Source organism: Mixophyes fleayi, chromosome 4 (assembly GCF_038048845.1).
Source record: "Mixophyes fleayi isolate aMixFle1 chromosome 4, aMixFle1.hap1, whole genome shotgun sequence".
Lineage (NCBI taxonomy): Eukaryota > Metazoa > Chordata > Amphibia > Anura > Limnodynastidae > Mixophyes > Mixophyes fleayi.
In genome coordinates, this window is record NC_134405.1 from 159,881,572 (window position 1) to 159,896,165 (window position 14,594).

Consider the following 14,594-nt stretch of genomic DNA (forward strand, 5'->3'; position numbering starts at 1 on the left):
TTTGTTTTGCACTGCAGGACAAGTTGCTATTTCATTAATATGTTATTCAGTCATACAATTTCCAAAATATAATGCCATACTTACAATTAAGAGCACAATATACCTGTACATGTTTAGTCAAGAATTGTGACTGGCAAACTTGTTGGAACTGCTGACTCCTCTCTGTCGCCAAGCAAGGATATACATATATATATATATATATATATATATATATATATATATATATATATATATATATATACACCACGTTAAGTAACTGAAGTTATTGCACCCCACTTCCAATATCTTTAAGAAATTTATATATATATATATATATATATATATAACACCAAAAAAGAGGCACCAAACATAGAGTGATACCATCAATTAAAAAAGTTGAAATCAATTGTGTGTGTAGATGGCTGCGTACCAAAATATAATAATTGTAAATCTTATCTGGTGGAAGAATTAACAGGATCCCAGATCTTGCTCAGAAGTGATTCATTAACAGCTGATCGGATTCATATCATACCTTAGCAGCAGGGGCGGATCTAGAGAATACTTCTACCCGGGGCGATTTAGGGGGGCAATTTAGGCCCCGCACCTTTTTTGACATCTGAGGCTGCCGGCGGCTGCACACTATGTGCAGGTCCATTCAGCAGTGACAGGTAGGGACAGTGGGCTGCCCGGATGCTCTGATTGTGTTTAAAACACAATCAGAGCGGCCGGGCAGCACACTGTCCCTGACTGTCACTGCCGAACGGACCTGCACATAGTGTGCAGCCGCCGGCAGCAAGCCCCTGCTAGGGGGGCGATTGCCCCGATCGCCCCCCCCCATGATCCGCCACTGATTAGCAGGTTCTCTCAAATGGCATCCAGCCTCCTCCTCAGGTCTATATAATATATACACACACTTTTGTCCTTAACCGTGTTAGTTTAATTTAACATTCATGTGAGAAAATCAATTGGCATTGATAATTTAATTAATGAATTGAGTTGTAATAAAGTGCAAACTACATTGATAATATACTCAACTGAGCATAATATATGTGTTTGGATATTATTTGTTTTGTTCTTTACTGAATCAACTTTATATGTTGTACTTCTGTAGGATTAAACAATGGGTGGAGAAAATGCAAAATGATCTTGTAACCCTGGCAAGAACAGCGAGTGGCGTGGATCAGCTTGCAGACGTGAGTAAATAAAGCCATTTTTTAAAACCATTTTAGTTGCAAAAGTTATTGCAATGAAAGGTTCAGTTAGTAATTTTTGAGGTTTTGTTCAGAAACATTGTTGTTATTTCATTTATTGATATCTTGATGAATGACTACTATTTTTTCCTTTGTTCTCTCATTCATTCGTTTTAGGCACAGGGCTTATATTGCTCTGTTTTGAAATTCTAATTGCTAATACTGGTGTAGGATCTTTTATACAGAAGGCGTAATCCAGAAAGTTCAGACAACCAGAAAAAAGTTAGAAATTGCTGCTGTTTGCTGTACTGTTTTACACACACATGATCACCATGTATTTCCTCTTACAGTCAGTGTTAATTATTTTAATGAGAAGGGGGAGCCAGGAACAGTGGAGTATAAATAAGTATAATTTAGTGTATTTTGGTCATGGTGTTCCAATTTTCAGAGAAACCACACATCTGCAAAGCCCTAGGTACCATTCTGAATGATGAGTCTGCTGGATGCTGCAACCCTTAACCAAAAGGCATCCCTCCTACCTGTTCCGATTTTGGCGCGACATCGCAATTCGCAGGCTGCAAAAGGGTGGGACTTTACCAAATGAGAGTCAAACGTCACCCAAATTTTCTCACTTGTGGGTGGCATTTGGGCACGGTGGTGCTTTTGTTGTTCTGATTTTGTGATTCTAAATGTTGAGAGTTACGCTAAGGGTCCTTAATGTTACCATCATAGCCCATTTTTCAATTATAATTTACTTTCAATTTTTAAGAGTTTATAGGAACTCTTTGCTTCAGCTACCACTATGTTTTCTACCTATTTCCAATGTGGCCTTCATTTGACAACTTCTCCATGGTGAAGCCGTCAATGTGCCACACTCCCTTCCTTTCTGTATTGTAGTTCATCATAATACAGTAAACAAGGATAATGGTGGTCAAGGCCGAAATAAAGAGTATTCAGTATTGTGTTCAGAAAAATAATCCAATCCAACATCAATTGTGATTTAAATAGTTGATAGTTTCAGTGTTACTAAGTTCTCCTGGACGCTGATACAAAATATGACTATATAATATAAATATGGCACACTTAAAATATACATTGTTCTTTCTCTCTTCTACTCTGTATTTTCTGCCCTTTGTCTACTAACTATTACACCTCCAAAGAGGCTTAGCTGTCAGCTTTACAATTTTCTGTTAGAACCACATTGCCTCACCCTTATCACTGGCTTACATTTGTTATTACAATGCTCTCTAGACTTTCCTACTCAGTTTACAGTTTACTCTTATATTAAACAATTATACAGTTATTTACATATATATAAATTATTTAACATTGATATGGGAATATTCTTAAATCAATCTCCACTTATCTCTTAATTACTTCAGTTTAGAAGTTAATTCTTCAATCATTTCCTCAGTTCAAGTTATAAATTACCCTCACATTTTAAGTCCTGAATTACAACGGTGTGCTTTATCCTTGTTCTCTGTTTTTTCACCTAGCTAGGACTTCGATAAAATGGTGGCAGTGTTTGTAAGGCTTAGTGGTACCACTTATCTTGTTGTAGTGTTCTGCTGCAGTGGTGTACTCCTTGTCATCTAGATGCTGAGTCCTCATGGTGCCTGGCTTGGTCCTCGTAGGATGTCTCTGATGCCCTGTGTTGTAGTCCATCTGGTCCTAGTAACACACATTGTCTGTTCGCTACTGTTCATCGATCTGTAGTGAATTCTGCTCTCTCCTACCCTACTTCACCATGCAAACTCTCACCCCCTGTCACTAGTCCTAGCTAGAATTACTCTTTGAACTATTTTAAAACACTATCTTGCTTTGTTAATTTAGCATTTCTATGTTAGCTTACTTAAATAACACTTAAATAATCTCCCTTTCACTATCTAGTCATTTTCTACCTATTAATCTGTAGGGTTTTTTTCCCCACAAAAGCAACTACAATAGTTTAATTTTGTTTTCTATTTTCTTTCAGTTCTGCTAGTAACATTTTCTGCCTCTCACTTTTTCTCCCTAGCAGTCTGCTGCTATTCCTGTGATGTTATTCTCACTAACCCTGTCATGTCTGCTCTCACCGCAATCTGTCCTATACACTCTGTTCTGCCCCCCTTTATTAGTTTTAAATTATTTCTCCTTCTTTATTCAGACTTCTATTCTTTTAACATGTACACTATTCTCTTATAGATTCCCTTTTACCCCATTAGTTCCCTTTAGTATACTTTTATATTCTCTACAGAATATTTACTCTCATTCCTCCATAACGTTTCCCTATGCTATCCATTCCCCATTCTAGTCTCCGGTTTCTGTCTCAGCTTTTCCGACTTGTCTGCTTGTCTCTTTATACTTTCTGGGGATCATTTAGAATTGGATGTATACGCACACCAAAAATGCTTATGCATACTTCTGTATATAGTTTTTGTAATGTATCACTAACTTGCATCTGCATATACCCGGGGAGGTGTAAGCGTAGTCAGAGTACGGCAAGGGCATGTTCATGTAATTATGACACAATTAGACATGGATGCATTAGCAAATACACCTTTTTTGGAAACAATCTTTACTGGGTGTTGGAGGGCTGGTGCAAACATACTCATTGATGATGACGATCATGAGCAATAGCTGCGTGCTTCTAATTGGCTGCTTGCATATAGCATATTAACCCTTCCAGTTGATAGTTCTTAAATCATTAGCTTCATGGCCAGTGCCTGATTTAGGGTTCAGGCCAAACTTGGTGCTGGTAGTGCCCCCTCGCCTTCCTTGTCAGGCTAATGCACTGTAGGCAAAAACAAACTTAACAAGCTTAATTTAAAATCTGGCTTCTTTCACTTTCCCCTTCTCCAATGTTTATGTTCCCGTGTTTTCAAAACTCATCTTTATTGGCTTTTTTAAAGGGTCTCTGCAATCTTCAACATTCATTCAGTTTCATTTTAAGTACAATCAGAACTATACAGCAGAACAGAGGCATGAACAAGCACCAAGAAGATGTGAGGAGGGATGGGGGATTCTGTCACAGCTGTACCTGTTGCCATCCATGCCACTAATACTCACTTATCCTGAAGCCCAAGGATGACTCATTGTTTTCAGCCTATATGATTGGAATGTGTCAAGTTTAAAACCTTACTACATTTTTTTTCATGTTTTCTTTTTACTTTGTAGAATAACTATTCTGTTGTATTCTAAAATTAATTTTAGTTTATACCTTATCCTGTCACACCTTTGCACCCAACAAATGTTGCTTCCCCCCCCTCCAAAAGTCTTGCTTCCTAGGCTGCAGCCTTGTGTAAGCCTATCGGATAATCAGGCCCTGTTCACGACTTTATTATATGGCATGGTTGATGCATTACTTAATTGACATCTCCATTTGGAGGAAAGAAGAATCCCATTTACATTTTTAAAGGGGAAAATATTGTATCTAAATAAATTTGTATTTGTGTTTGTATTTCATTATATTTTATAGTGAAAATGGGACTTGCATTTATTAATAACTTGACAGTTCTCTCTCTTGTGTAGATTATACGATGTAAAAACTAGAGATGAGCGTGCTCGGATTCCGCTAATCCGAGCCCACCCGAACAGTGCGGATCCGAACGGGATCCGAGCACTGTTCGGATATTTCCGGCGAGCAAAAAAATGAAAACCAGGCTCTGTCGTCCAAGTCTCGCGTCGAATCTCGCGAGGGGTGGGAGGGAGGGCCCAGAACAATTCCATCTTGTACCTCTTTTTTTGGCATTATGTGCTCAAGCTACCTCGGTGCAACCTTTTGGCCTAAAAACAATATTGTGAGGTGTTCAGAATAGACTGGAAATTAGTGGAAATGATTGTTATTGAATGTTTTTGAGGTTAATAATAGCTTAGGAGTGAAAAAAAAAAACCACAAAACTGGTTTTTAGCACTTTTTATGTTTTTTTCAAAATAAATCCGAATCCAAAACCTTAAATCCGAACCAAAACATTTCGTCAGGTGTTTTGCGAAACAAATCCAAACCCAAAACCTCAAGCAAATCCGAATCCGAATCCAAAACACAAAACACGAGACACCATAATGCGACTTTAGCATATACTGCTGACACTGTCAAGAAACATCTCTATGCTATCTCTAGGCTTTGGTGGGGTGTAGGTATAAAGACTTGCTACACCTGACGTATGCCTGGCACAAATACTATTGTTTTTGAGCTAGACAGAGTTTGAGATCCATCCCACTCCACATATTGGCATAAATATAATTTTTTACATGCATTTTTTCCTATGCAAATTCGAAGCAGAAATGCATCCACCTGGTTGAAGTGGGGTTGTGAATGGTGGCATGTAATACCGCCATTTCTCCTGCTGCCTTCATTGTAAAAATTCCATTTACTTACATTTCCATTACATTTTTAAGACCATCACTTCAAAATTTCCATACCGCCACTTGTAAATGTCCACTTTGACCACTGCAATCACCGCTAAATGACCCTCTCATTCTCTCCTCACGTCTGCCTTCTCTGATTGGTGTAGAGAGAAGGCTTGGTCGGAAGCACATAGAGAAGTTCCGTGTCACACAGCAGTATAAATCTCCTCTGTGCCACCCACAGCTATTTTAAATGAGTTCATTGTTTCAATACGCTTGTTTTGTCACTAATTATAAACTACAATATTCACTTTATAATAAAATTCAATGTATTAAATCAAACACTTCTCTACGTCACTACCTCCATGCTTACACTGATATGTGTGAATACATATAGGCCACTACATACTTGTTTACTTTTATCATTTTTTATTTTATTTTACAAAACTTGTATCAAGTTACCAATTGTGGCTGGCTTCTTTCAATATGAGGTTTTGCGATCAGTCTTTTGTTAAATCTACCAGTTCATTTTTATTTTATTTCTACAAAGTCAGCTAAACTTTAAAGTTAATATTTAATCCTCGCCTGTATGTTTTTACTGCAGTATGAAGCAACAAATCTTTTGTGTGTTTTTGAGAACTAGATATGTATGAAATCAAACGCAGGAATAAAAGCTAACAGCAGTGTAGCTTGCAGTGTGTTGACCTTTGCAGTGTTGGAAGTACTGCATGAAAGGGCTTCCCAAGATGACTTACAGTACTTGAAGCTTGCACGCTTCTAAGTCGTACTGAGAGGTATACTAATTATTCTTAGTTTTCCTTTGACCTGACAGCATCTTACAATAAATAGACACACAGTAGTGTTAATATTAATATGGTCTGTGATGTTTTTCAAAGTTAAAATACTTCAATATTGGTTTGGAATTCTGGTAATAATGACCTTATAAGGAATTTCTGATATATGTAAAGAAAAATGGATGGCTTAAAAAAATATATTGATCCTTTTAGCTACATTCCCGGACATAGTATTGCTTTGTCGCCTCCAGGTTTATTACTGGAGAATGTTAGTCAGAAGCTTATGATTTAATTGTCTCTCTCTGCTCCTTTACATCAATTCTCCTTCCTCTTCTCTCTTAATGAATTTATGTCAGCTTTCTCTGCTCATCTCTTTATGATAATTATCTCCCCACTTCTTCATGCTGCCTTCACTTACAATTCCTTTTCAATTCCTTTATTATATCTCTTACAATCCTCCTCTCTTCAAGAAATTTCTCTCTATATTGGTATGATTATTTTCCACACCACCTATCCCTCCCCTTCTTAATACAAATTTGAATGCTATCTAACACTTCTGTACTGTTGTCATTCTGCCATATCAGCTTGCCAGGGCTGGTGCTAACAATATGCCGTCCTAGGCATTTGCCTAGGGTGCCACAGTTTGGGAGGGGGGGGGGTGCGCCTAAAGTATTGAAGGCCCGATTCATCTTCAGTTGTAACCAGTACACAATTTGCTTTAAAAAAACCCAGCATGGAACGTGAGCATAGTTCCGACTGTATTCAAATATAAGCGAATCTCAATATAAGTCTTCATTTGAATCTGGGTATAAGTATGCTCTGGCTAGATATTACTTGCCATATGAAGACAGACAGAAGGATATGCACATGCATATGTGCAATATAAAGTCCCAACCGAACACAGGCAAAAAAATATTTTATAAAATAAATTAACAACTCTTAATACTATAACAATTAATACAAATATTAATACTGTAATAATGAATAAAAATATTAATACTATAATAATGAATAGAAATATTAATACTATTATAATTAATAAAAATAACTTTTTTTACAGTAAAATACATTATTATTATTATTATTAATCTTTATTTATAGGGCGCCACAAGAATTCAGCAGCACCGTACTGACAACAGACAGTGGACAGTACAGGGTAGCACAGTTCAGAACAGTAAACAAAATTACCAGTACTTCAATAGCTCCAAACATAGCTTGCACAGTGGAGTTGGAGGAGAAGAATAAGTAGAGACAGGAGGGAAAAGGGCCCTGTTCGTAAGAGCTTACATCCAAAGGGAGGGCACTTAAATAAAGATGTCCTGAATGCGTACTGTACATACAATCTAGTTTTGTAGTCTATCTTCCTTGCATACAATGTTCTGTGCTATCTAGTGGCACACATACATATACAAAGACTATGCAGTAACAGTCATCACTATCAGTCAGCACTTACACCGGCCATGGAGCTGTTGCAAATGATACATTTCAAAAACATGTATTAAGAGAAACCCAGGACTTGAAACGCTCACATCTGTGTTGGCATGCCCTCAGCACACCCTTACTGTACATTACCTATGTTCAACCGCCCCTTAGCTACCCCCTTGCATGCAACTTAATGTCCATTTCTAAACGTGCACAGAGTTATTTTGGGTAAGATACAGCACACAAAGGGACTTACATCCCAAGATGAATCAGACCCTGAATGAACAACGTAATGTCATTCATTCAGTCTCTTGGCAATGTGACGCCCCCCCACACTGCGCACCATTTGAAACAGAAAATAGTATCATAATCAGCTTACAGAACAAGAGAAGTGAGATAATTTCCCCTTTAGTTGACCCCTCCCCAGAAATTTTCCCCTTTCCTGGTTTCTGAAGTCGAGAACTTGCTCATGAATTATCATGCTTGTTTTCCCAGTACTGCTGCAGAGCCGACCTTAGGACAGCATTATGAAAGCTCTTCCATAGAACTCTGTTGGATGGCTATGAATCATACTTGCCAACTTTGGCAAGTCTGCCTTCGGTAGATGGGCATATGGGGGCAGGGCTTAGGAATCATGTAATTTGCCCCCGCTCCCTAAACACATATCATCAGTTCTAGCCTATTATGGCAGGGGGCAGGGCCATTAGGACGTGTGATTCACGTCATAAGCCCCCGCCCCTGTCATTTAATTAAGTGTGTCCAGGACCTGGGAGGTTGCTCTGCCCAGAAATTTGGGAGTCTCCCGGACAGTCCAGGAGAGTAGGCAACTATGCTATGGATGGACTGAGTGCTCCTGTACTGTAGGCCACAGCACCAGATGGCTCTCAACTTTAGAAAACAGAGGAAGGGAAGCTCCCTGTTTTCTATAGGGGGTAGGGCATATTTGATTAAGGAAGGATGCAATAAAGGGAGAGCTAGCCTTTAAAGATACTGTAACCTTATTTTAAATTTTTCCTTTGTATTTATATATTGTAAATATTAAGGATACATATAAGCACCTATTCTTTGTTACATGAATTGACATAGTTTCTATGTTGGTGCTAGTATGCCTGCTTGCCTAAGCAACCTAGACAATTGCCTAGGGCCCAGCAGTCCCCAAGGGGCCCAGCAGGTGGGGGAGAGGGGGGGGGGGGGGCGCCATCAAAGAAAAATAATAGTGGCCGAGGGAGGAAAAAAAAGTAAAAAAAAAAATCAAATGATTGCAGTGGCCCCCGGAAGCCTCCTCTCCAGCTGCGTTCCACTAAATGTCAGGCGTGATGAAAACATATTCACTGAAGACTCAGAGCAGCGGAGAGGAGCACGCGCGCGACGGGGCAAGAAAGAAAACAGAAGATGAGAAAACAGAAGAAAACAGAAAAGTAGAAAGCAATAGAAAGGTAAGCAAACTAATGGAGGCACAATGACACACTATGAAAAAGGGGGAAAAAATTGATCCAAAAAAATTATGAAGGGGGACAGAGGTCATTTGAAGGGGGACAGAGGTGATGTGAAGGGTGACAGAGTTGATGTGAAGGGACAAAAGTGACAATGGAGGGGCATAGTGTGATGATGGAGGGACATAAGTGACAACTGCTAGGTTGTTACTAGGTATGTTGGTTGTTGCTGCTAGGTATGCCCCAATGATGCAAGCCATGCCCCCAATGATATGGCCACACCTCATTTGACGGCGCTGCCTGCTGCACATAGCTTTCCTTCTACTTAGCTATAGGAGTATATGGTATGCTAAACAAGCATAGTGCTATGGAATGTTTTAGGGAGGGGGGCCCCCTATCTGTATCTTGCCTAGGGCTCCATGAGGTCCATATCCGGCTTGACTTCTTACCCACAATCTCTTTATTTAGATCCAGAGCTCTTTTGGCAATCTTACTGAAGTGTGATAATTCTATCAATATAGTTGTTTGGGGAAATGGCCTGGTGGCAAAGGACATTCGTGAGATCACTGGGGTAGCAGGCAGAACCCCATAACTGGCATAAAACTAGCACTTACATTCCCTTATACTAGACTTACATTCCCCTATGCTAGGTTTACATATCTTGTATTAAGTAGTCCTTAAGAAAAGCTATACATTAAAACCATAATCTGTTTAGCGGGTATGTCATCTTTGTGCACAGATAGGCATCGCTAGAAAGTCCTTCTATCAATGAATATATTTATCCTATGGTCTGTCACAGGCTTATTCTTCACCATGGTGTAGTCTCCTACAGTGCAGTGCATAGCCTTCTGTTTCTGCTGGATCACTGGTGCCCATCCAGGCATCATTTTATACAATGCACTAGCACATTAAATGGCCAGGCACTTTAAGCACTACAAAAATTTCCTGCAGGTAAGTATACCTCTGTCAGCCATGCAATGATCTGTCTCTAAATCCATTGGCCAGACAGAAACAAAGTATAGCTTTTGACACCTGATGACCTCTTTAATAGTTCTTTGCTTTATATTACCTGAAGACTATTCTTCCATTTGCTCTTATATTCCTTATAAGGTATCAGCTTTTTTGTCTTTTATTCAATTATTCTTGGCATTTCTTCCCAACCTAGCCTATACAACCTGCTAATGACATTTCCTCCTGCAGAGTTGCATGCATTACTACCCAAAGAGTTTTGTATTGTTTTTAAACTGTTTTCCACAGAGAGAGAGATTTAATCATTTATTTATTTCACATAAAAGTGCACTTTGGCTGAAAATGCAATATCGCACAATAAATCAGAATTGCTGCAATATTTGCACAGCAATTTGTGATTACATTGTAATTGTGCATTGAGAGTAGAGATTGTCACTGACCCCCGTGTTTTGGTTTTGGATTCGGTTTTGGATCTGGATTACCGTCGTGTTTTGGTTTTGGTTTTGTTTTGCAATTTGTTAAAAAAATTAAATTTATTGGTGCTAAAATAACATAATTTAGGTATTATTTGGTAGCTACATTAATATTAACCTCAGTAACACTAATTTCCAGTCATTTTTTATTAAATTTTGAACACCTCCTATGTCACAATATGATTTTCATACACTTGAAAAGAAAAATTGCTGCAGTTCTTGCCAGTGATAACAAAAAGGCCATTGTCATGCCTGGGCATAAGACCAAAAAACCACCTCTTAAGTGTGGAATTATTTTTACACAAATCCTGGCAAGAGTTGTCTATCCATTTGTATCGTTTTTAAAGCCACACTCAGTAGAGGTAGGGACCTTAACCATCTGGGATCCTCATCCATGTTTCGTCATTTTTCAGCGAGTTCTTGGAAAACTGTTGGGAAAATCAGAAACTTTGGTTAAAATAACAACAAGCATTCCAGCATAATCTACCTCCCTTCTCTCATCTACATCCCAGCACCTGCAATCTCCCCCCCCCCCCCCCCCCAACACCTTCATAATCAATATCCCCTGAACCAACAATTGGCAGTTAAACAATCCTCTGCAAGAGGAAGCAAGAATGAAACCTGTCACCCAGTCGCAAAGCGGATGTCAGAGGTATCCTACCACTGGACTCCATTAGAGTCCTATTAACTTCTTGTTCACACATATTCTGGTATAAATCTGCCAAGGAGAAGTATATAGACCGGCCGAGAGTTACATAGGACACAGACAAGTAATGTATGTATCAAGATGTAAAAAGCTCTACCTTTATTAGGTCACAAAAACAGTTATATACATTAGGACAAACGGTAGTAAGAGGGAGCAGCCCTCTTCTAAGCCAATAGAATCTATATATCAAATACTATTCCCAGTAAAAGCACGCCTATACAGTTATTTCTCGTAAATGCATAGTTCTAAGTTCCTCTTTTTTGAATTAACACCATATTTAGCCTAAGCTTAGTTGGAAACTACAGTTAAGACAGGAAGCACAGGATATCTGTTCAGATAGCTGGGAGTTACATTTTAGTATTAACCTCTTCATGCCTCCTTCAGACCCTCCTTTTAATACTAAATTAACTCCTTCCTATTCCCCAGAGGATAACCCAGGCTCCTTCCCCGAGAGTAGCAGGCGATACTACTGTCATGCACGTCTGACCTCACTAGTCGATGCTAATCATCTGCTTTTAGAGTTCATAACTATCAGGTGAGGGGTAATGACCGTCCCGTGCATCAGGATCCTGGTTTATCTTGGGGGACTAAAACACCCCTTTCCTACAGGTGGGTCTCGGAGTCCGAGATTCGATCTTTTCCAGCACGTCTGTCAGCTTATTTTTGCAGTGCAGCTGTATGCTCATTAGCCTCTTGCAGCTGATTATAAGAGTCTCTGTTAGTGGTTTGCAGAGCCGGGTATGTATCATCCCTGGGACCCTTGTGTTTGGTCTTTTCAACTCTCAGTATTTTCTTAGTCACATATGGAACACAACAGAGAAACAACCTGATTAGTACATATATCAATAAACCAAGTCCTGCAAGTTTTGATATGATTAACAGAATGCCTGACACCCATCCAAACATTCCAGAAAACCAGTTAGAAGGGTTCAGCCATGACCACCATCCCCCTGAAATCCATGCTTCTTCCTTATGATTGCTAGCAAAGTCTTCCTTCAATCTTTTTACCTTATTCAAATGTTCTTCTATAGCTATTTCTACATCATATGTCTGATTAATGTAGTTACAGCATGCTTCTTTTACTATCATGCACATGCCACCTTCTTTTGCTGTGAGATAATCCAAGACTAGCCTGTGGGCCTGTACCTCTTTATTAATCATTTGCATCTCCTTTATCATTAGTTTGAACGTTTCATCATACAAATCTGTTATGTTGTCAATCAGACTGGCTAAATCTATGATGTACGAGAGAGCCTTTTTCAAACAACATCTATTTACCAAGGGGAGGTTAATTAACTCGGTGTTGGATTTCGGGGCTGAGGGCACTGACCTCTTTATTATATCATGGGCCTTTAAATTTGCGGGGTCATAATAACCTGGAATCATGTTACCTATGTAGTAGGTGCTGGGTAAGATCTTTCCTATTGTGCAGTTACCATATCCCCCATAGGGCAACCATTTATATGCTCTTTTTCCACATAAGAAATAAATATTCCCTGGGAGATAATAGGTACCTGGAATCTTTGCTATCAGTAGTCCAATTAATCTTAACAGACCTAATGCCTGGATTCTATCGATACCTAACATAGTCTCATTTCCTCCACATTCTGACTGGTTTAACCATTCTGGGTATTTTCCCTGTAATTTCACCCCGAGTAGCTTGTGCCTTGACAATGCATATGGCCTTGTTTTGTTATCTTGATCGCAAACGTTGCACTGATGAAAGGGACCCTCCTGCCTCCCCAAATGTTATGTTAGCCGCGTGACATTGTGTATTTCCAAGAGAATAATTCTTTGGTCGCAGATCCATACTTACACTCCCCAGCGTGGCCGTCATTGTCCTAGACTCGGATTTTGTTAACCGGGGAATTGTTAAACAAAAATCAACTGGTTTTGCGTAAAGTGTAGTTAAAATTGCTACTGGGAGAGCTACATATTGCTCTACTTTTACTGTCCTTAATTTGGTCAGGTTTACCTTGGCCACTTCTTGGATACTAAGGGGAACCGCAATCCAATTCATGGATCTAGCCGACAAAGGGGAATGTGTGCAGATCCAACAGTAAGTCAAATTCAGCGTTTTTGCTGCCGTATAGTGCATCTGGACAAAGGCATTGCTCCATGGTTCATTTAGTACCTCATGCAACTGCCTGCTTTGGCTATCTACATTATTATTACTATTGGTGTTGGATTTCTCCGTTGGATGGCTACACCATTCCATACATCTTTCCTCAGAGGGTTTCCCACAGTATTTACATTCTTCATTATCTAATTCATCACAATTATTGCATACACATTTTTTATAGCCTGTGTTCCCCCTGCATTCTGCTTTCTCATGTGAAGAATAGACACATACAGCTATTTGTATAGCAATTACTAAAATTAAAGCAGTACTTCTCTTAGCCATTGCTTTGGCCTGTCTGGATGGTTATCTTTGTTTTCTTGCAGTGGGATGCGTGTACCCAGGAATCTTTTCCCCTTAGTTTTACCGAGGTGGACGTGGTCAACAACACTTGGTAAAGGCCTGTGTACCGCGGTTCCAAAGCCTTTCTTACATGTACCTTTAGATAGACCCAATCACCGATCTCTAGCCCATGCAGTTCCACTCTTTCGTTCTCAGGCTGAGAATTCTGTACCTGGGTGTAAATGTCAGACAAGTATTTAGTAAGGGACCTCACATATGATGTCATGTTCCCATGTTTGTGCTGTAGTTCTTGGGGGAAATAACACTTTGGGTATATGCCCCATCTACGTTCTAGTTCTCCTACCTGGATTGTTTTCTGCACGCACCCAACATTGATCACAGTACAACTTAGCTGCCACGTAGAATCCAGGTGCTATCCAATGTTCTTGGACTTGTGAAGTCATCTGTCCTTTTCCTTTGTGGTCCGGTCCATGAGCAACCTGCAACATAGGAGAATAGAGAGCCCTAGGGAGACACAACAGTTCACCTGTCTGCCAGAGTCCTGTGTATGATTTTAATGCTCCCATCTTCTGCCAGGCCTTTTTCTCTTCTCTGGATGCTTGTTGCTGCATGTTCTGTAAGTTTTCCAAATTTGGTTGCTCTGGTGTCGCTGGTAGGAAAGTGTAGATGGTTGGTATTTGCTTTACAGCTGCCTTTTTTTCGCTTGTTCATCTGTAAACGCATTTCCTTTCTTTTCCTCACTTTTTCCTTGTATATGTGCCTTCGCTTTCAGTATGGCCATGAGTTCTACTGCTTGTGCAGAGTAGCTTGGTGGAAGAGGTTCCGCTTTAATCACTTCCTGCAGGGTGACCACCGCATAACCTGGGTGATGTTTGCCATC

The 14,594-nt window shown here is 39.6% G+C and overlaps 1 protein-coding gene across 7 annotated transcripts in view; it reads left to right on the plus strand.

The window, feature by feature from the left end:
* The window catches only part of CACNA2D1 (calcium voltage-gated channel auxiliary subunit alpha2delta 1), a 612,754-nt gene that overhangs the window by 107,692 nt on the left and 490,468 nt on the right, over positions 1-14,594 (plus strand). For all 7 annotated transcript variants that reach the window (XM_075208701.1, XM_075208699.1, XM_075208698.1 and 4 more), the window contains exon 2: positions 1,091-1,172. In XM_075208701.1, coding sequence (XP_075064802.1) covers positions 1,091-1,172 — 82 coding nt within the window. The remainder of the gene's footprint in view (positions 1-1,090; positions 1,173-14,594) is intronic.